The sequence below is a fragment of the Gekko japonicus genome, unplaced genomic scaffold, assembly GCF_001447785.1.
Source record: "Gekko japonicus isolate JY-2015 unplaced genomic scaffold, Gekko_japonicus_V1.1 scaffold766, whole genome shotgun sequence".
In the NCBI taxonomy this organism is placed as follows: Eukaryota; Metazoa; Chordata; class Lepidosauria; order Squamata; family Gekkonidae; genus Gekko; species Gekko japonicus.
Genome location: NW_015172577.1, coordinates 159807 through 182799, shown reverse-complemented (window position 1 = coordinate 182799; position 22993 = coordinate 159807). Strand labels below are relative to the sequence as shown.

General features: G+C 43.2%; 1 protein-coding gene across 1 annotated transcript; it reads right to left on the bottom strand.

The window, feature by feature from the left end:
- Positions 1-305: 305 nt before the first annotated feature.
- On the bottom strand, positions 306-19462 carry ATP6V0D2 (ATPase, H+ transporting, lysosomal 38kDa, V0 subunit d2). Its single transcript, XM_015421425.1, has 8 exons — positions 19278-19462; positions 15445-15616; positions 10549-10727; positions 9137-9216; positions 7551-7628; positions 3764-3940; positions 1833-1910; positions 306-1207 (listed from the first exon to the last, which is right to left on the bottom strand). Exons 1-8 carry the CDS (start codon positions 19405-19407, stop codon positions 1046-1048), a joined length of 1056 nt encoding a protein of 351 aa, XP_015276911.1. The 5' UTR covers positions 19408-19462; the 3' UTR covers positions 306-1045.
- Positions 19463-22993: the final 3531 nt, after the last annotated feature.

The following is a 22993-nucleotide window of genomic DNA, read 5'->3' as shown; positions in this document are numbered from 1 at the left end:
GCAGGGCTTCCTCGCACTCCCGCCGGCCTTGCAGGTCCACTGCCGGGCCCCTCATGGGGCTTGGCAGTGGAGCCGCAAGGCCGCCGGTGGCGGCAGCCGGGACCGTTGGGGGCGGGGGGCCTTCGCGGGGCTTCCTCTTACTCCCGCACCTTTAAGACTAACAAATAGCACCTTTAAGACTAACCTTTAAGACTAAGACTAACTGAGTGGTGGGTGTGGCCTTATGACACACTTCCGGTGATGTTAGGGGGTGTGGCCTTATGACACACTTCCAGTGATGTCAGGGGGTGTGGCATATGCTAATGAGTTATGCTAATGAGTTCCCCTAGCTCTTTTTCTATGAAACAATCCCTGATTGAACTATCTCTGATTGTTCTCCAGGGTTTGAGTTGGCTTTTGATTGACAATTACCTCATGCTGTATATAAAGGCAACAATTCATGCGGGTTTACAGACTGGGCTTGCTAAACTGGCTGTTTGAAACTGCAACATAAGACATATGCTACTGCATGGTGGGCAAATGATATCATGGGGGCATGTTAGGATTTCCACACTGCTGTCACAAAACCTTTGTGTTTATATGTTTGCAGTATGGCCTGATAAGCTGAGGATGTAAAGAGATGAGATCCTCAGATCTCAAGTCATCGTCAGAGGGTAAATTACAGGTACATGTGGCCCCCGATGGATCAGGGCCATGCAGGGATGTAAGAGGGGAACTAACCATCCAAATCCCTCATGTTATTATTAACTAAAATAAAATTCAAAGCTGTTATTAGCACTTTCAGGGAAAACTTTCTCCCCCATCCATATGGAAATCAGAGTTGTGCACTGTTAAGACAAATGAAGATCTCTGATTGTTGTCATATCTGTTTTGGCCCCACATGAACTATTTCACACAAACTGCTAATCAGATGGACCACTGTAAAATGGACTTTCCTGGGTGGTCAAACTCCCTTCCCCCTCTTTTTGCATGTCATGATAAATTTGATAAAGAAGCCAATTTAATAAGTAGGCACTATAGTTCACATGCAGCGTGAGTATCCAGTTCAGAAAATAGGTATATAGTTGTTGATTTTTGTCCGGTGTCTCTGGGAGATGCATTCAGCAATCCAGACAATATTTCTGCTTTCTTGCTCTTTCAGCTTCACATAGGCATAAAAGACTCCAAAATGGAACTGGTTGTTGAATGCCAGTACATTCATTCTGACCTATTGAAAAATTCACAGGAAGAAATGTCATTTAAAATACTGTAGTAGAAATGGGATAACTAGTTAATTGTATATTATGTCTTCATCAGTAAATGATACAGATTTTTCTTAATAGGAGCTGTGTTGAAATAGAATCCTATCCAGGTTTTGTGGAGACACTTGTAACAGGCTGCAAAAATGTTAATGAAGAGGTTAGGATTAAATATAATGGATGCAGTGGTGGAAACTTCAGTAGGTTGCTATGTAGGGAATCTGACCAAATCACAAATGGTTGGGTCTCTATGCTCATGCTTATAGATGGGATCTATAAGCATAACAAATTGAGCTAGCTTCTCTCGAAGAGAGCAAGAAAGTACATTGTTGCTTAATAATGTTCTTCTAAGACATTAGTGTGAATAGTGCTACCTCCTGAAAGTCCGTCACTATTGTTTCTCACAACTGGTTATGTGAAAAAACATCACAGGCTGCATTCACACATTATTGGATATCATGCTGTCCTTGTGCTATAGCAAACATTAATGACTGGATTTCCCTTTGTTTAGACAAGACAGTCCAGGAGGTGGATGATAGTGCAGTTGTAACCATAGTGATAATTGATCTTCAAAAGGGAGAAAGAATATCTTACCTCCTGTTCAAAAAAAGCATCTTCTAAGGTTTTTTCTCCAGTTCCACCTCCAATCCCTTCAAAGCAAGCCCTGTATTCCTGAAAGTACAACCACCATTTTTTTAATGTTACATGCTGTGTCTTTTTAGACTTTTGTAAACAGATCTTTTTGACGTACAAAAGAACAAAAGAGTGGTTGTGCTGGATCAGATCGAAGGTCCATCTACTCCAGCATCCTCTTGGCCACAATCACCAGAGACATGCTCCAGGAAAGGCTACAAGCAAAATACAGAGTCTCAAGTCTCCCTGTGGTTTCACTCCCTTGCACAACAGGTATTGAGAACTACACTGTCTCTGAACATGGAGGTTCCAGTTAGCTATCATGGCTGCTAGCCACTGATAGAACTATCCTTCATGACTTGGTCTGATCTCCTTATCAGTACAACTCTGGGATGTTCAGCCAACGAATTCAAAGTATGTTTTTTCTTCTCCCCTTCACACAAGGGAACCCCGTCAAAGTAATGTCATCATGAGCTGACACAGACTTGTACATTTTCCAAGGGTATTCATAGCTATTGACAAACCAATAAATGGACAAGACACTGGGAGAACCATGAGCAGGTCTTCTCAGCATCTTTTAAAGCTCAGTCATTGCTGTATTAGACCATGATTCTTATCTGGACTGTGCATGGAGAGAAGAGGAGGTTTAACCTTTTCAGCCTTTCTCCATTTTGTATATTGAAAAGGAGCTCCCTATGCTGTTACAGACCTTTAAAGAAAAAAAGACAAGTAAAAGACCCATCCTTTGTACTTTCAAATTATATAATTACAGCATGAGACCCTAGTTGTAATGAACAAAATGTTCTGAGGATGGAAAGGTCAAAACCTTTCAACCTTCCCCACACATCTCTGATTTCAGTCCCCCTCCCCAGCAGCTGTAATTCATCTTTCAAGAACCAACAGAGATATGTGAACCTTGTCACATCTCATTTGACCCAATAGATACAGGGACATTAAATTGTTTAAAACTAACAAGGGTTGTGAGTGTCCCTTCATTTCATATGGGGATGTTGTTTTTTTAAAAAAGTAAACAGAGGATTACAGGAAAATGTAACCTGTTTTGTGGCTTTCTTCCTAGACAGCATAAATTCAGTTTTCTGAATTGCCACAGTTCCAGGGCCTCTCAAATGTCACTTGGTTCACCACCCTAACTCAGCCTGACACAAATAGATGTGTCCAAAGTGTGCCTGAGTTGGCAATGTGTTTCTAGGAGCATTGTAATGTATGTGGGCCCTCTGCCTGCCTTTAGAGTACCAATGACAGGTCACTACAGAAAGAAGAACTGCACTATCCTAGGAGCACATTCCTCCTTGGTGTGGGGCCTGACCGTTAGAAGGTGCACACAGGCTATCCAGCCTGGTATGTCTCCTCAAAAAGAATGCACCAAGAGGCAGAGACTTTCAGTCAATGGACCCCATAGTGGTTCTGGGCCCTGGCAGTTGGCCTGCCCACACTCTCCCTGTGAACAGTCATGTAACAATAAATGATGATTGTTAGTTGTAGATTTTCTGGGCTGTATGGCTGTGGTCTTGGCATTGTAGGACCTGACATTTCACCAGCACCTGCGACTGGAATCCTCAGAGGTATAACATAGAAAGATGGAGTACTCTCTGTGTCAAGACTGGCCAGAAGACATTGTTTGACAACATATTGGATGATGATTGTATTGCAACAGGGAGATGTGGCCCACACAAAACTAAACAGTTGCTCCTCCCCTAGTGCTGCATTTCCCTTAGTGAGGCACACAGAGAATCAGGGCTGTGTTTGCTTTTACTCTGTTTAAACCAGGCTGAACAAACACCTAATGTTCTTTTCCTTGGCAGACTGTGCTATGGAATGTTGTAGACAAAGTATTTTTTTTTTTTGTTAGGAGCTGTTTTGCATTTACGTACACCATAGTACTCCGCCACGCCCTTGACTTGCTCATAATCCTCTGCATTGGCAAGCAAAAGTAAGCCTTCTGGATACAGCTTCCCACATGTTGGATACAGCTTCTGCCTGTCTTCTTTGCTTAGTTCGGTGCCAAATGAATTAATTGTGATGATGAAGGCACGCCTGTCCGCTTCAAACTTAACACATAAAACAAACGACAGGTCCCATAATTAAAAATCATGCATGTGAGTATTCTCTTAAACACAACCTATAATCCCACTGAAATTCTAGGAGACAATTCACATTTTTGCTCTATTGTCATAAAAGGTAGCCAGCAGTTTGTAAAATGTAAATACAATGCTCTGGAACCATGCAAAAGTTAACCAAGCACATTTTCATCCCAAGTGGGAAACTGTTTATTTCCAGAACGTATCAGGGATAAATCAAACAACAGTAACATAGGTACAGTGGTGACCTGTCCTGATACTGGGCAAACACTTCAACATTCCCATGTGTGTTTCTTTGGCTCTGAGTCACACACCCAATATTATCACCTTGATGCAATTACAGGGCTAAAGAAACCTTTGAGAATACACAGTTCGAGGCCAGGATTAAAATATAGTTAGTTCTTTGCAAGGATGGCATATTTTTACATGAAGCTACCTTATATTATACTGTATTTGAGAAAGGGCTGTGGCTCATTGGTAGAACATAAGAACATAAGAGACGCCAATGTTGGATCAGGCCAAAGGCCCATCCAGTCCAACACTCTGTGTCACACAGTGGCCAAAAATACCAGGTTCCATCAGGAGGTCCACCAGTGGGGCCAGGACATTAGAAGCCCTCCAACTGTTGACCCCCCCCAAGCACCAAGATGACAGAGCATCACTTGCCCCAGAGCCCCTATCTATACCGTGTAGCTAATAGCCACTGATGGACCTCTGCTCCATATGCTTATCTAATTCCCTTTTGAAGCCGTTCATGCTTGTAGCCGCCACCACTTCCTGTGGCAGTGAATTCCATATGTTAATCACTCTTTGGGTGAAGAAGTACTTCCTTTTATCCGTTCTAACCTGACCGCTCAGCAATTTCATTGAGTGCCCACGAGTTCTTATATTGTGAGAAAGGCAGAAAAGTACCTCTTTCTCTACCTGCTCTATCCCATGCATAATCTTATAAACGTCAATCATGTCACCCCTCAGTCATCGTTTCTCCAAGCTAAAGAGACCTAAGCGCTTTAACCTTTCCTCATAGGGAAAGTGTTCCAACCCTTTTATCATTCGAGTTGCCCTTTTCTGCACTTTTCCCAAAGCTATAATATCCTTTTTAAGGTGTGGTGACCAGAACTGCACACAGTATTCCAAATGAGGTCTCACCATTGGTTTATATAGGGGCATTATTTTGCCATGTTGACGTCCACTTGCCCATCTTTGACAGATCCCTTTGGAGTGCCTCACAATCCTCACTGGTTTTCACCACCCTGAACAACTTTGTATCATCCGCAAATTTAGCCACTTCACTGCTTACTCCCATCTCCAAATCATTAATGAACAAGTTAAAAAGCAGTGGACCAAGTACTGATCCCTGCGGTACCCCACTGCTTACCACCCTCCACTGAGAAAATTGCCCACCTACACTCACTCTCTGTTTTCTATGAACTAGCCAGTTTTTGATCCATAAAAGGACTTGTCCTTTTATCCCATGATTTTTGAGCTTGCTTAGGAGCCTTTGATGAGGAACTTTATCAAAAGCTTTCTGGAAGTCAAGGTAAACAATATCTATTGGATCCCCCTTGTCCACATGTTTGTTCACCCCCTCAAAGAACACTAACAGGTTAGTGAGATAAGATCTTCCCTTACAGAACCCATGCTGAGTCTGCCTCAATAGGTTTTGTTCTTCTATGTGCCTACTAATTCTTTCCTTAATAATGGTTTCCACCAATTTACCCGGTATCGACGTCAGACTGACTGGCCTGTAATTTCCCGGATCTCCTCTGGAACCCTTTTTAAAGATGGGAGTGATATTTGCTACCTTTCAGTCCTCAGGAATGTAGGCAGATTTTAAGGAAAGATTACATATTTTTGTCAGGAGATCCAGAAGTTCACATTTGAGTTCTTTCAGAACTCTCGGATGTATGTCATCTGGGCCTGGTGATTTATCAGTTTTTAAGTTGTCTATCAGTTTTAGGACCTCCTCTCTTTTCACCTCAGTCTGTCTCAGGTCTTTCAACACCCCTCCTGAAATCAGCGGTTCTGGAGTGGGCAAGCACTTCTCATCTTCCACAGTGAAGACGGAGGCAAAAAATGCATTTAGCTTCTCGGCCATTTCCCTATCATCCTTCAATACTCCTTTTACCCCTTGGTCATCCAAGGGCCCCACTGCCTCCCTGGCTGGTTTCCTGCTTCTAATGTATTTGAAGAAAACTTTATTGTTGGTTATTACGTTTTTTACGTTAGAAGAGCTGCTTTGCATGCAGAAAGCTCCAGGTTCAATCCCCACCATCTCCAGTTAAAAGATCTGGGAGTAGGTAATGTGAAAGACCTCAGCTCAGATCCCAGAAAGCTGCTGCCAGTCATAGTAGACATTACTGACCTTAGATCAGGATGGTAGCCGTATTTGTCTGCAGCGGTAGAAAAAAAGCAGAAGTCCAGTAGCACCTTAAAGACCAACAAAATGTTATTAGTCTTTAAGGTGCTACCGGACTCTTGCTCTTTTCTACTGCTGCAGACCTTGATAGACTTTATCATGTGTTCATGCATTAATTATGCAGTTTCATTTGTTCATGCATTTGCCCCCAGCATTTGCCACCTAAGATTTTATGTCTGAAGACTCCAGGGACTGAACCTGGGATCTCCTTGCGAAGCATGTGCTGTGTCACTGAATCAAGTTGGCTGCCAGATTATTAGTAGCAGCAGGGTTAAAACTATGAAAAACATAACATTCAACTCCAATTGTATTTCTTTGTTACTTTCAGGAGCATCTCTATCACAATTATCTATTAAGGCCCCCAACAGCCAACTTCAATTATCTATGATAATAAGCTTTTGTTGCCGTCTGCAGACATTAGCCACTACAAATGGGGGGGGGGGGAGAAGAACCACGCTACTGAACAAAGTATTGGGTTAGATCCCACATAGTCCAGCTCCTGATACCATATGAAGCATGAAGCTCCCTTTCCATGAGTCAGACCCTGATCTATCTAGGTCAGTTTTGTCTGCTACTCTCTAAGGTCTCAGGTGGAGGTCTTTCACACCACCAGCTACCCAACCCAGTTTGCTGGAGATGATGGGGACTGAACCTAGGACCTTCTGCATGTAACACAGATGTTCTGAGTCTCAGCCTGACCCAAACATTATCTACTCTTGGATATGTTTGATGGTCTTAAACACAGGGGCATGCTTGGGAATGTGGAAGAAAGGACTCAAGCAACATGAATTCTGCAAGCTTACAAGTTCATGAGCCCTGACCTGGATGGCCCTGCTAGCCTCATTTCATTGCATCTTGGAAGCTAAACACGGTTAGCCTGCATTAGTACTGGTATGGGAGACCGCCAAGCAAGTCCAGGGTTGCTCTGATTGTCTAGTGCCTTAAAAATCCTACAGGGATAGGTCAGTCACAATGTTATGGCACTTTCCACCACCACCACCACATGTTCAAGAAAACAGTAGAGGACTGCTGGCTGAGCCCCTGGAGAGCTGTGATGAGAGCTGCTGCAACTGTTCCAATCCCGCAATGGCTGAAGGCAGAGCAGCACACTGATACTTTTGTTAACTGTGTCTCCATCTCTTATTCCTCTGTTTTCCTTACCTCTAAAAGGGGGCACATTATATCTGCTGTAGTACCACCTAGTTTTTTGCAGAATGTATAGAATGCCTCAAGGTAAGACTAAAGAATGAAGCAGAAGAAAGGAAACATTACATTCAAGTCATCTCTGAATTATCAAGCAAACGGCATTAAAGTTAAAACTTCAAAGGAGATACAAACAATGGAGTACTTCCAGTAACTGTTTTGTGCACTTTGGCATTTGCTAACAGTAAAAACCATTCATTAATTGACACTTCAATTGAAAGACGCTATCTCCATCTTTTTACTGAAAGATGGTGATGCTAGAATTATTATTCTACAGGGTCCCATCCCCCCCCCCCCGGCAAACAGCCTAATCTTACAACTAGAATATGGATAGCAAACAGAAAGTCTGCAGCGGTGTAGAAGATGTTACAAAGAGAGGCTAATTAAAAACAAAATCCACCCCAAAAAAGTAATCAGTCTCCTTAGGGTGGGCAAGGACCATTCACAACTGTTGATAGGCCAGGAGAAATTGACTTAAAGTCTAATCCAGGAAATAGATCAAGATGGGTAGCCATGTTAGTCTGTCTGTAGCAGTAGAAAAGAACAAGAGTCCAGTAGCACCTTAAAGACTAACAAAATGTGTGGCAGGGTATCAGTTTTTGTGAGTCACTGCTCACTTCTTCAGATATCTTGCTCTTTTCTAATCTAGGAAAGTGGAGGATGAAATAAGATAAGCAAATCCAATCAGAAAGTTACAGAGGAATAGCTAAACTAGCGTATGTAAGGGATGGGATATGCAAGTATAAGATATAGCATTTATAGTGAGTGAGAAATCTGAAGTCTTTCTTAAGACCTGGAAGAGTTACTATTGCCATTTGGATCCCCCTTGTTCTGCTGTTTAAGTATTATCTGCTCAATAGATGCACGCTTCAAGCATGTGATGAAGTGAGCTTTAGCTCACAAAAACTTATTCTAGAATAAATTCTTTTAGACACTAAGGTGCCACTAGATTGCCATTTTGTTTGGCAGACAGACATGTCTACCTCTCTGGAATTATATTGTATCTCTGTGTGTATAAAATTATATATATTGTGCCTTTGGCCATTACCAAAGAAGCACATGCAGCCATTTGCACAGTCATTTCCATGTTCAGCTGGCAGCACTTTTCAATAATGGCTGAGGTCACACTTTGGAAATAATGACCAGACTGTATTTGTGTATGTTCCTACATGGTCAGGTGCATGGGCTTGTGATATACAGTGCCAGCTTGTGCCTCTGACCTCTGCCCATTTGGGATATGATGGGTAAGCATAAAGCGTTTGCTCTTCCTATTCCTTCCACATCTAAAGCTATCTAAATTCTATGTATTGCAGCATGTTCTCACTGAATGCAGCACTGAATTTCGTGGATGCTGCTAAGAAATCAAAATGTGAATCATTTGGTTCTTGGCATTTCCTGTGGTATGCAAAATCTGCCTTAGTTAACAGGGGGTGCAATCCACACCCCATTGACATCAGTGAAAAATCTGATCTTTGTTCTAATGATCAGGAAATGTAACTATTGCATGGTTTTAGTTTTCATAGTTGATTCTAAGTAACATTTACCTTGTACAGTTTGTTGCGCATGATTTCAATGTTTATTTCATCTAGGTCATTTTCAGACAGGCAGTCTTGGAAAAAAGCAGCTGAAAACAGACACGTTTAAATGACAAAGTCAAAGCATAGCTATGCATACGTATTCTACATATTGATTCTCAAAATTCTCAGTGGGGATGTGATGCCATAGAGTCCACTGCTGAAGCTGCCATTTCCTCCAGGGGAACTGATCTCTCTAGTATAGACTAGAGGGTCAACTGTAATTCTGGGAGAACTCAAGGCTCAATGATACTCATTACGTCGGGAGCCCCATGTGGCTCTTCTGATCATTGCTCCCGCATGTGGCACCTGCTCCATTTTTCAGGAAACATGGGCTTGTGGTTGGTGGGTAGTTTCCACCTTGAAACAGCTGCCTCTGGAAGAACAGGCAGGCTCTGAGCCTCCCTGAGGTATAGATCTCAGGCAAGGGTGGAAGGAAATGTAGCTGTTTGGGTTAATGGCAGGGCTCTAGTCGGGGGGGGGAGCTCTCAGGTACGGAGCTCCGGAAGAGAACCTCTAGGGGGCGGGGCGGTCACGTCCGCCCTCTGCTTCGATCCTCATTCCGTTTGGGAATGAGGATGAAGCAGGAGGGTAAGTAGCCGGGCCTTGGGTTAATGGTAATTATGAACATGGTAGTCCATAAACCACAGGGTGAGTACCACTTCCCTAGCTGAACAGTAGTGAATTCGTCCACGACAGTGTGTCTTAGCACTGTTGTGTTAATGAATTTTTACTTGTTTTGACAGATTCCCTGAAGTCAAAGTGTGTTCTCTGCTATAGGGGATTCCATGCCAGGGCTGGTGATTGCTCCCGAAAAACTCCTGCTTGGAGAAGCTGGGATCAGCATCTCAAAATCACATGAAGTTTTATCTCTTGGAGCTAAAAGGGGGTATGGGTCTAATCAGTATCTGAACCATAGACCAGACCACCTGGGAATCATGGGTTGTATCCAATGAGATTTTCTTGAGCAAAAAGGATGTAGGGGGTCTCCTTGACCATCAAAAATGCTATGCAGTGGATCATGAATGCTGCATGTAAAGATGTCATGCAGGAAAGAGATTGTAGTAAGGACACACATTGATTGAGATTGAGTGAAAACATTGGCTGAGTCCAACCCACTTGTGTTCCTTGGTGGGAGAGTGAGTTTAATGTTACAGACACCAGCTAAATCCCTGGCATCCAAGTCAGTAAAAGTTTTGCTTGGGCGGATTTCCAAGGATAGAGTCCTAGCATTACCACCTCATTTACTATCATCTGCTTTCCCCTTGGTGGGATACCAAATTCTACAGACAGGCTGCAGAGAAAAACAACTGCTGCAATTATAAGAAACGATGTGTCCTTCAAGTGCACGTACACAATCGGGCAACTGTTAACAAGTTTACCTAGAGGTGTGTCTACCAAGATTGCATTGAACAGCTCTGCAGGGTTTAGAGCAATGCTGACAGCTTCCAGCTGCTCAAAACGTCCCAAAGGATGGCACTTGAGAGCCAGTTCTTCTACAGGGTGCTGATGCAATGTGCCAGTAATGAGCAGAATCACATTGTCAATCATATAGCTGTACCTAAGTGAAAGAATGCAGCCTTAGTCAAAAGAGTCCTTTCTTTTCAGAGAAAACCAAGCCACCAAGGATCTTTGGCAAAAAGTGAACAGTAAATTAAAAAATAGGGCTTGCAAATGAGGAATTCTTTTAAACAAATCCTACAGTAAGCAACACCTAATACAACTCAGCTTCCATATAAAAGAAGTCACTGAACTCAGATGCAAAATTAAGAATGCATTTACTTAATATAGACCCCATCTTTCTCCCCAGCAGCAACCCCAAAGCTGCCTACATTGTTTGCCTCTCTTCCATTTTATCCTCACAACATCCCTGTGAAGTAGGTGAGGCTGAGAGAGTGTGTGACTGGCCCAAGGTCCATTTTCTGCCCTGGCTCCAACCTAGTGGAACTCTCTGCCAAATAACAACCATGCTCTGTGGGACCTGATACATTTCTTCAGGGCCTGTAAGGCAGAAATGTTCCACCAGGCATTTGGTTGAGGATAGCGATGGATAGCATCTTTCTGGCACTCCCACGCCTTGCCTCCCTGTGAGGCCAGTGGCACCATTAGGGGGAAAAAAATTAATGCCATGTTTTAAAGGTTTTAATTTGTTTTTCATGCTGTGTATATTATGTTGTACATCCCCTGAGCCTGGGTTTTCTGCGGGAAGGTGGCTTAAAATCAAATTTAATAAATAAATAATATTAAGGTCATCCAGCAAGCTTCCACAGCACAGTGAGGATTCAAACCTGGGTCTCCTAGTCCAAGACTCTAACCACTATACAAGACTGGTCCTTGTACAGAATCAGGCCGATTTCCAGATAAAAACAGACTGATTTTCTAGTAGTGTTAGGAATGGAAGTTGTATATGCTGCATTAAAACACTGATGTTCACCATTATGGGGAAATGTGTGATTAAAAAAAAAAAGAAGATATTTGACACATCCCTGAGAGTCACAAGGTCAGCTCTCTGAAGTGTGCCCCAATGTTTCAGAGGACTACATCTTGCTTTTCATGTTTGATATGTAAAGTATGAATTTGCCTCTCAAAGTTCAATAGCCTGAACAGAGGAAGCTACTGAACATTCTTCCCTCCCTTACATGAAAATAGCAAGCCATAATGGCAAGTACATAAGAAACTTTAATTTGAACTTCCAAAAACACTTTATCAGTTTATTACTTGTTTGAAAGATACTCTGCATTTCGGCCCCGGTCACACGGGAGGATTTGCCCCGCAAGAGGGACGGATCGGGGGCGCATCAAGCGGGTGCGATCACACAGCAACATCTGGGAAGCGTCATGCATCCGTCCCCGATCCGTCCCTTCGGCCCAAAAACACACATTTAAAAGGTACTAGCAACAAAGCACTACCTCCCAGATGATGCGCGGCAACTCCAGGCATCTGGTCGGGGAAGCGCTGGTAGCCCATCGCAGCCAGCGCCGTTCCCCGTCCCACGCATGCCCACAACTGCGCTACTGCTGGTTTGCTGCACAACGTGTGATCGGCTGCTGGAGCACAGAGCATGAAGCCGCGGGGGCACGTCAGATCGTGCTCCCGGGGTTCTTTTTGCTCCGGTTCTAATTTGCCTCCCTTTGGCAGCGGATCATCCCACTCGTGTGACCGGGACCTTCCTTGAGCAAGTTTATAGAACACTAGGAATAGTTAATAACATTCAAGCACAGTATCAAACAAACATCTTTGTATAAAGAAATAAATGATAATTTGATTGTCAAAGAACAAAAAAAAATTCCCTCAAAGAAAACTAGGCTGTTTAATATTGCAATGGTATCAAAATGTATTAAAAGATGAAGAGTAAGATTTGAAGCTTCTGTTCTGCTGAGGGCCAGATCAGATGTGGTACTGGGAGTTCCACAAATGGAAGGCCCAGCGTTTTTTCTTTAACCAGCAGGAACTCAGGGGCCCAATTCAGACCATTTTTTTACAGGAAAAGTCACTGTGAGACATCCATCTATCATCATCATGTTCTTCTTCTTCCTATATCTATATATATTAAAGAAAGTTCCATCACCATAAAATCAATGCCCAGGCCAAACCCCTGGACCTAGAAACACGAAATTCAGGTAGAGCACTCCTACCATGATATAGATGCTCACAAAGAAGGGATTTTTAGAAATTCAACTGCTAAGGGGGTCAAAAGGAATAAAATGTGGTTCCCCTATTGTTTCCTAAGTGGCTGCCAGGCTGCTGCCTCCTTGCACCCCCCACTCTCTGACTAGTCAGCTGCAGAGCTCAGTGTTCTGAGGTTTAAAAAAAACAGTTACAGTAGACTGCAGACAGCTAATGACAGTTGAGGAAATCAGGAATGGCCAACCACCTGTGAGGTGCAGTATTGCTGCTGGCCCAGCCTCCCTGATGCCTTCAAATATGCTCCCCCCCACCTCCTACACCTGACAGGTGGCTGTCTGTCAGGTGCAGCAGCATGTGCAGGGTGCTTATAGCCATCAGGGAGCCCACCCCAGCAGTAACACCTTAGTGATCCTGCTGGCCCAGCCTCCACAATGGCTTGCAATACCCTAACCCCTCCCCTTCGACACTGTCAGGTGTAGGAGAGGGGTTGGGATGCTTACAGCTGTCAGGGAGGCTTGTTCACCATTTTAGCAGGATTGCCTTAGTTCTGCTGGCCCAGCCTTCCTGATGCCTTTAAACACACTCCTCCCAACATCAGACAGGTGGGTGTCTGTCAGGTGTAGGAGCAGAGCCAGGGTACTTTAATCCATTAGGGAGGCCGTGTTCATACCACGCATACCACTCATACCATCAGAAAACCCCTTCGAGTTCAAGAGGCTGCAGTTTCCTCTCAAGGTCTGCTTTGCTGTGACCATCAACAAGTCCCAAGACCAGACACTGAAGGTGGCAGGAATTGACTTAACAGACAACTGCTTCTGACATGGACAGTTCTATGTGGCCTGCTCCAAAATGAGCTCACCAAGCAGCCTGGTGATGCTAGCACCTGAGGGCAGAACCACCAATGTGGTCTACAGAGAGGTCCTTCAGTAAAGAGGGGAAAAGGTATGTATGTCTCACTTCATTTTTATACTACAGTCTTCTCCATTAGAATTCCTACAACAAATGTTACATTTCAAACTTCACATCATCAGTATTATAACTGGATTTACAGAACTTAAATATCGTAGTGAAGCATGGGTATCAGGCTAGTATATATATAGATGATTAAGTACTCCTCACTTCTCCAAGGAGTACTAGGAGCAGTGCTCAGCTGGGTTGGTTTCTTTGTAGGGTTGCCAAGTCCTCTCTGAGCACTGATGAGGGGTAAGGGGATAGGGTTGCTAGATCCAGGTTGGGAAACTCCTGGAGATTTGGCAGTAGAGCCTGGGGAGGGCAGGGACCTCAGTGGAGTACAGTGCCATACAGTCCATCCTTCAAAGCATCCATTTTCTCCAGGGGAACTGTGGTTTGGAGATGAGTGGAAATTCCAGGGGATCCCCAGGTCCCATCTGGAGTCTAGCATTCCCTTTTCCTTGGAGAATGCAGTGCTGGAGACTTATGGTGTCTTTTGTAGTATTTACTTTATTTACAAATATGCAGTAGAGGTACAAAGGCACTCCAACAGGGCAACAGATTAACTACTGCATATCAAATTCCAAAGAAACATTGTGCACTCTCTCTCTCCCCCCCTTCTTTTCTAATCTAAAAAGCATCTGGTTGTGTTTTTTCCACACAGATCCACTGCAACATACCTGTCTCCTCCCCTCAGCTAGGAGACTGGGGTTATCTCTTCCAGTCTTGACAGTCTCTAAGATACACTGAGGGAAGATATCCCAAGACCTCAAGAAAAATTACCAAGTATTACCATTTGTTTGGTCATGTAGGATAGACTGAGTCACAGCAACCAGAGGCCAAGCATATACCATTCACAGATTCCAAGCTCCTGTGTTATCGTGGTTAAGAGCAGTGGACTCTGATGTGGAGAACTGGGTTTGATTTCCTACCCCTCCACATGAAGCCTGCTGGGTGACCTTGGGCCAGTCACAGTTTTCTCAGAACTCTCTCAGCCCCACCTACCTCATAAGGTGCCTGTTATGGGGAGAGGAAGGGAAAGTTGATTGAAAACCACTTTGAGACTCCTTAAGGTAGAGAAAAGCAGGTGCTTATTAGTTGGCTTTCGGTATGGACCGCTGGCAATTTAGAAGAAGAAGAAGAAGAGATTGGATTTATACCCCGCTCTTCACTTGGAGTCTCAGAGCGGCTTACAAACTCCTTTCCCTTCCCCTCCCCACAACAGACACCCTGTGATGTGGGTGGGGCTGGGAGAACTCTTCCACAAACTGCTCTTTCAGGAACAGCTGTGCCAGAGCTTGTGACTGACCCAAGGTCACATCAGCAGGTGCAAGTGGAGGAGTGGGGAATCAAACCCGGTTCTCCCAGATTAGAGTCCGCACACTTAACCACTGCACCAAACTGGCTCTCACACCAAACTGGTCCCCATGTAGTCCTCTGAGACTCAGTAAGAAAGGTGGATTATAAATATAGTACATAAATAAATAAACACAGCTGAAATACAGCTTATATCTACAGAAAACACTTGATTCTCAGTAGAAGGAACATATTTTTACCATTTAAGGGCACATTTCTAAGTATGTATGTGAAAAGTAACGACATTCCCCCCTTCATCCAATATTAAGTCTTTTTGATATCCTTACATGGATTCACTTTACCAAGTTTTATTAAAGACTTTGGGAGTAACTAATTTTACTTACGTAATATAGTTTAGGAATGTGGAAAGTGGCTCAAACGCATGGTTTCTGAAGTATGTGAATTCTGTGAGTAGTTTGGCTTTTAGTTTGTCATCAATGATGGAAACTGTGAGGGGACCAGTTTCGTTAGCCAAGAAATTTCCATAGTCTGTGGTCTGTAGGTGTAATTTCAGGTCTAAAGAAAAGCGAGAAATATCATTGAAATAAGTGTCTTTGCTGCAAAGAAATATGAGGTTAAATTGGTCTCTTAGTTTTCTTTTCCTTTGTACACTCAAGACAGAACCGAATTTGGTTACACTCATGGCATGTTGTATCTAATTCCATGGTGATTCCAACATGCCCTTTCCCCCTTTCATCAAACTGCTGGGGTTGCTGTTTTAAGCAGGCACCTGTAAGTTTCTCCTCATCAGCTATAAACAGACTATGAGGACTGATTTTCAGTAGGATAATGTTCTGAGGTCCCTTTACCTCACATATTTCTTCTTGAAATCACAGCTCCACTGGCTTCCTTTTGTAAAAGAAAAAGATCCCTGTAAAGGGATCACAGAACTGCACATAGTTTCGGGAGGTAGCCATGCTGGTCTGCAGTTGAACAACTAGATACAAGTCCAGTATCTGATGGAGGGAGCTTTGGCTCTCAAGAACCCCTACCCTGAAAAGCCTGTCAGTCCCAAAGGTACTGCTGGACTTGTGTCTAGCTGTGGAACTGCACATAACATTCATAGCCTTCGGATATATGAGTGTCTGGGATCATTGATATTTAATGAGAATATTCTTGCTTTCCTTCCCAGAGACTTAAGGCACCTTTTAAAAAACAAATCAAATAACATTAGGGAACACTCTGGCAGTGAAAGAGAAACTTATGCTGTCATTCACTGGCAGAGATTCCAGAGAAGGTTAAGAGGCATTCCTTCATACATATACCATCAATGGCTAGCATTTTACCCTTTCCTTGATAAAAAAATCACATTACCTGAGTGTGTGGATCTTATAGCTTTTCTCGTAGTTTGTATGGAGAATGTACAGTGGTGTATATTTCTGTGTAAAATCCGGAAATGGAATTTGGCAAAGTGGAGAGGACAGACTGGAGTATCTGATACTGACGCTTCTCTTTATTCCAAACTCTCTTTAGAAGTCATACTACAAGGGCAGACTCTGAACTGTGGGCCATTCAAATGCTTTGAAGCTCTTTTGCACTCTGTCTGGCTCTCACCAATGTGGACCTGTGCTGCTGCAGTTCTTTCTGCTCTAGGCTGCACCATGCTTGTATAAACTAAGTTAGTTTCAGGTTAAACAAGATACAGAAGAATGACAAACAAAGCTCTGTTGGTAAAACATTGCAAAGTCATGGGCCAGTCCCTAGATTCCTTTCTAGCCTTCTTCACAAAGGATAAAATGGTGCATGGAACAATGTACCACCTTGAGCTCATTAGAGGAATGGTGTGAAAAAAAATGTTAAGAATGTCTTGCTATGCACATGAACCAACATGCTGGGGTGGTCCTGGCCTCCCCTTGGGAATTTTTCAGCACAGTATTACATTGGCAGCAATGTATTATCATTGCACTCCTAAGAAGCTGGTCACATGGTAACAGTCTCTTGCATGCAGAACTTGTGGCAATTGCTACTGGATCACTATATCTGTAGGGCCTAATTAGATGTTACAAACTGAACGAGTTTGCCGTGGGGAGGAATTTGTGGTGGCAGCTTGTGAGTAAACATGCAGCAGGGCCCAATTCATATCAGTACCACTGTGCAGGAGGAGGAGGAATTCCTGCGTTCTCTCCTGTGCTGTTTTTGGTGACTGAAACAGCCTGGGGGGAGGGGGACACAGGGGGGAAGTGTTGCTTGCTCTGTGGAGAGCTAGCATGTGCAAGCATAATAAAACTGGGAAATACATGTTTTGTCCTATTCACATATATGGCAACTACACATACCAGGAGTATCATGCGTAGCACGCTTTCCCATCTTCATCTTTTCCATTAAGGGAGCTTAAAGTGCCAAAATGTAATGACTGAAACTGAAATTCAGCAACATCCCCTCTGTGTTTTGAAGAAGAAGAAGAAGAGATTGGATTTATAACCCACCCTTCACTACCCAAAGGTGTCTCAGAGCGGCTTACCAACTCCTTTCCCTTCCTCTCCCCACAACAGACACCCTGTGAGGTAGGTGGGGCTGAGAGAGCTCTTGACTGCTCTTTTTCAAGGACAGCTCTTATCAGAGCTATGGCTTGCCCAAGGTCATCCAGCCAGGTGCAAGTGGAGGAGTGGGGAATCAAACCCTGTTCTCCCAGATTAGAGTCCACGCACTTAACCACTACATCAAACTGGCTCTCTATAAAGAAAATTTTGTCCCCCCCCTTGAGGATTCCCTACTTGTTCTTTTATAATACATTAACATCTATTGAAAACTTTTAACTTCAGTAGGCACTCACCTCCCCCATATACATTGTGGCCCTAGCTAGGAAGTATAATATGCCTATGTAAACTGCTCAGAGCCTCCGGGATTGAGCGGTATAGAAATGGAATTAATAAATAAATAATAAATATAAATTCGAAGACCAGCTTAAAATCCGATCAGACACAGTAAAACAGCCAGACTGCCACAGCATGGGTAACAACAGAAGAGAAAGGTTTTGTGTGTGTGTGTTGCAGTGCAGCTCATTCTAAACACCTGATTGTCCTACTACAATTCTTCTACTAGTGGGGCACACAATAAATCCTAAGCCATATTTTATACAGAAAAAATCCTGAAGAATTATTCTTTTATTGTCTTCCATATCCTGCTGGAGTTCCAAATTTCTGTTGAAGACAGAAATAATTTGCTTTACAATATCTTTTATCCCTTTGGATATAGGTGTAAAATTAAGGAAGCTGTTTTGAGTAGTGACGAGATATAATGGATGGCATCAGGACTGGTATCAAACCTGCACTGGTTTCCTAGCTGTATGCTACTTACTCACTGGCTTTAAAAATTTCCCACAAATTCAGTCTGCTTGTTCCTGATATAACTCAGGTAGAAAATAGCAAGAGGCAGTCATGTTACCATGAACCATTAGCTGACATCCACAGTAAGCAATGGGAGCCATAGATTCTACAGGAAATGTTTAGAATGCCTTGGTGGACTGGAGAAGATGGACATCTCTCAGGTACAATGCACAGGTTATCAAAACTGCACAGGAAAGACTTTTCCATGGTGTCGTCCTGCACATTTCTAGTAACATCTGTAACTATATGGGCCCCCAAATGGTGAAGTTCGTTTCCCTGCCAGTATTGTCTCTCCCACGTAACAGGGAGATTCTAGAGCAGGAGAAAATGTATTATTTTCCCGACTCATGTGGTCACGTCTTACAGATATTACCAGAGTGACAATGGCACCCAGCAATATGCACCAGGCTCCCCTACCCCTCAGTAATACATGGATTAAGTTTAAGAGTTGTGTTAGATGTTACATGGTTACCTTGTGCTTCTTCTCTATTGTTGGAAAAACAGTTTTGGCATGTCCTGGATCCCGACAGAACATCCAAAGTCCTGTTTCCTTTCTCTACTGTTAACACAGGTTTATAGAATATGGGATAGATCAGGACATTCTGACAAACCAGTTGATGCTGTTGCTTTTACTGCTGAGAGACAAACCATAACAGTGAAGGGCATCCATGTTGCATAGAATCAGGCTTCCTTTGCCATTGCAAATGGAAAAAAAAATAGATATGTGAAACACAATAAAGTCTAGTTTTCACCTACTGTACAAAGATGCTAATGACACCAAATGTTCTGTAATCCAGATCAAAAAACCACCAGCACCAAATTTGGAAAGTCAATGTTCCAATGCAACTCACCTTCCAGAGTTTCACATTGTGCTAAGTTGACATAGTCAGCGTTCTTCAAGATACCACCTTTGAAGCCTCGGACCAGTCCTTCTAGGTATCCATGATCCACATTGAAGTAAAATTCTGAATAGCCTGGCATAGCGGAAAAGGCAGCCTGGATGTCTCTCTTGGCTTGTAGAGTACTAAGGCTGGTGCTCTTCTGAAGGAGGTAGTGAGCAATCACTAGATTTGGTTGGGACTTGCTATTTCCTGTGTCATTGTTTCCAGTACAACATAACTGCACGTTGCATAGTGCTTACACAACACACACTTACTGAACACACACATATCAAATTCTTTACTGTCAGAAATACCGGGTACATTGAGCACAAGGACAAAGGAGGAATTGGAACAATGAGATATTACAAATTTTTAAAGTGTGGCTTGGATTTGACGGTACAGTATCTGTTTAAAAGCCTAAATACTGTTATGCCTTTATGTATGTATTAAGAGCCCATGTATCCTTCCCTTCCATCCTGGCAGATCACAGTACATTTAAAATAATATAACTGTACAACTGTTGCAAAATATGCAACATATATAATACAAAATTGTGAAATAAACAGCAAGCTAAAAATCAGCTTTAAAAGTAAAAGAATGAGAAGCAAATAATCCCAGCGACAGTTTGAAAAAAACCACCATTAATTCCATCAGTAGCACCATTTTCATTTATTTACTTTATTTACTTCTCCAATGAGGACCCAAAGTGGCTTTGTTCTCCTTTGCTCCATTTTATCCTCACAACAATCCTGTGAGGTAGGTTAGACTGAGAATGTGTAACTGGCCCAAGGTAACCCAGCAAGCTTCCATGGAATCTGAACTTGGGTATCTGAACTTGGGTCTCCCAGACCCTAGTCCAACACTCTCTGTCTCTCACCAATGAGTCTGAAGCATAAGCAGCACTTATAAATTAAAGATACTCTGAAAGAGGACCAAATTCAACATAACATGAAAGATCAAAAGGCTAAAAAAACAGCCCAGAATTGTGGTACCAGAAAACTTTCTCTTTCATTTTATTTCAGATGATGTAGACATGGGAGGTAGGACCTCAAAAGGTAACCTTGGTCCCTGAATGGGACCACATGGAAGAGTTTGAGATCACCTAGAGCTTTCAAGGTCACAGCCAGCATACAAATGAACTTGCAACTACACTAATCAAAGGCAGCCTCTTGTAGAGCCTGGGGCAGTAGTCCAGTCTGGATTCCACTAAGGCATGAGTGTAAGCACTGAGGCAGCTGTGAGTGAAGTAAATAGGTCCAGGAAACTTGGACCCGACTTTCCAAAAAAGTATTGTGTAGGGATTCCAAGTCCCCCCCCCCGGGGGGGGGAAGGCCCATTCCCCGGTGCCGCCGGATCGGACCCGGGGGGAACTCCACCCCGACGTGCGCGTCACCCAGAAGTGACCTGGGCACGCGGGGCACGCTGGGGGCGGGGCCACGGCCATACAAGGGAAAACTCTATGGTTTTCCCTTGTATGGCCGTAGCCCCACCCCCAGTTTGCCTGGCGTCCTCCCGTCACTTCCGGGTGACGTGCGTGCGGCGCGCGCACCCAAGACGCCGGCCGGGAGCCCCCTGCTCCTGGCGAAGACAGACTTGGCAACCCTAGTATTGTGCAATTTGACCCTCAGTCTCAACCTGTTCAGACTCCATCAGTGTATAAAAGTTGAGTATTTTGTTCCAATGTGCATTGCCTTTCATGTATGTAAGCCAGTATAGCCTTTGAAAAAGGAATAAAGAACAGTTGTATTTCAGGTATGAGCCCTGGCCACTAAAAGGAAGACTCCAAGTTCAGAGAAAGTATACCTAAGAGAACCAAGTGCTGGGGACAATAAGAAATAGTTATGTTATGTTCAGTACACCCACTGAGCCCATCTTGGGTACAGCCCTGCCCAGTTTCCAAAAGCATTAGACTCTCAGTTAAAGGAACCATAAATCTGAATTCAACAGGCTTCTCTAGCAAAGCAATTTGTATGTTTTTACTTTCATTTTCTTGAGATGAGGCTCATGATCAAAGAATCTAGGCATGGATCAATACATTTATGGTCCTTTCTTTGATAAAGAGCTTCTTGCTTCATGGAATTCTGAAGAGAAGTTCAAGGTCATTATCTGAACTAGCTAGACATTACAGTTTGAAAAATGCAGTCACATTTCATTCATAATTAGGAAAATGTCTCTGGAAATTTCAAAGTAGCCCACACACTTGAGCTAAATTAGTGCTTAATTAGCAGACAACATTGTGGGATGAGCATTTGTGTGGAGGAGGTGTGGGATCCTCATGGAAGGCTTTCCTCCTGACCTATGTGCATTCATTAGCACGTCTAGCGCCCACATAGGATTCCTCCAAAAACAGGATTCCTCTTGTTTTTCATGGGCATTTATTCTAAAGCCAGTGTTATCTAAAAGGACTTCTGACTTCATGTGAGAACCCCAGTACATACCTGGCATGGAAATAAATGCAGGAAAAAGGAGTACTACTGATCCCAGAACATTTCCCCCCCTGCTTTTGTCTTTTCCCCATTGGGTTATCTGAAAAATACACTCTCTTTTGCCTGACGTTCTAAGGTCAGAAGAGAAAGAAAAAGAAAGGATCTCTTGATTTTATGCTTATTGATCTACTTACTTTGAAACAGCTTGTAGTGTTACTGTTCAAATTCTCAGTTCCAGTTTGAGGTAGCTGAGAGGTTTGGAGTTTGGATTTGGTTCAGGTTCACTTCACTGGAGAAAACATGTAAACTGTTTTTGTGGAAGCTTGGGTTCAAGCTTGGTCTGACTCCCTCCTCCAAAGGACATCCATAGGCATGAATATATAACCCCACAATGGCTGAGGAAAAGTGAGTAGAAAGGCAGGTCTGAGCAGGGCAGGGAAGCTCCCTGCATTCATGTGTCAAACCACATGTGACTGTTAGTAGCACCTAGGATTTCTTTCCAGCTTACCCTATGTGACAATTAGAAACCATTAAATGGTCCTGTACAATAGATATGCATGACAAAGGTACTAGCCTCTTGACTTCAAAAGCTGCATTGATAACATTGCAAGAATTGTTATGCGCTATGAAAATAACCATAAGAAAGGTCTTTCAAATATGCAGCCTTGGTGTGGGGCTTTTTGTTTGTTTGTTGTTCGGTTTGGGGGGAGGTAGCAATTTGACCTTGAGTATATTACTTCAACTTTGGATGGGAATTTGCCTGCCTTCTAATGAAACCTTGTTGCCTCTCCACCATTGAATTCTAAGCTGGTGCAAAAAGATCTGTCCAGATGTGCCCCAAGGCTATCAACAGGTTCACATGAAGCGGCCTTATACTGAATCAGATCCTTCGACCCATCAGAGTCACTATTGTCTACTCAGACTGGCAGTGGCTCTCCAAGGTCTCAGGCAGAGGTCTTTTGCATCACCACCTGCCTGGTCCTTTTTAACTGGAGATGCCAGGGACTGAACCTGGTTTGTTCTCCATAAGGCTCTTCCACTTAGTCACAGCCCATTGCCACAATACATCTCTGTGAATCTGAAAACTTATTTAGTCTTTCATGCATTTAGGTTGGTACTAATAATTAGTGTTGTTTCACTGTTCCTCTTCGGATTTCCCTCCCTAATAGATGGACATGTCCAGCGATGCCTTTAGTTTTCTGCATGAGAGGGAATATTTATTTTTGACCACAAGGGGACTCCCTAACACTGTGAGAAACC

Bases quoted from the DNA above. Each gene is read 5' to 3' on its own strand.
- ATP6V0D2 (XM_015421425.1), bottom strand. From the start codon at position 19,407: ATGCCAGGCTATTCAGAATTTTACTTCAATGTGGATCATGGATACCTA. The intron at 15,617-19,277 runs GTGAGTTGCATT...GCTTTTCTTTAG, and splicing joins ACAATGTGAAACTCTGGAAG to ACCTGAAATTACACCTACAG. The intron at 1,911-3,763 runs GTACGTAAATGC...TTGTACTTTCAG, and splicing joins GCGTGGCGGAGTACTATGGT to GAATACAGGGCTTGCTTTGA.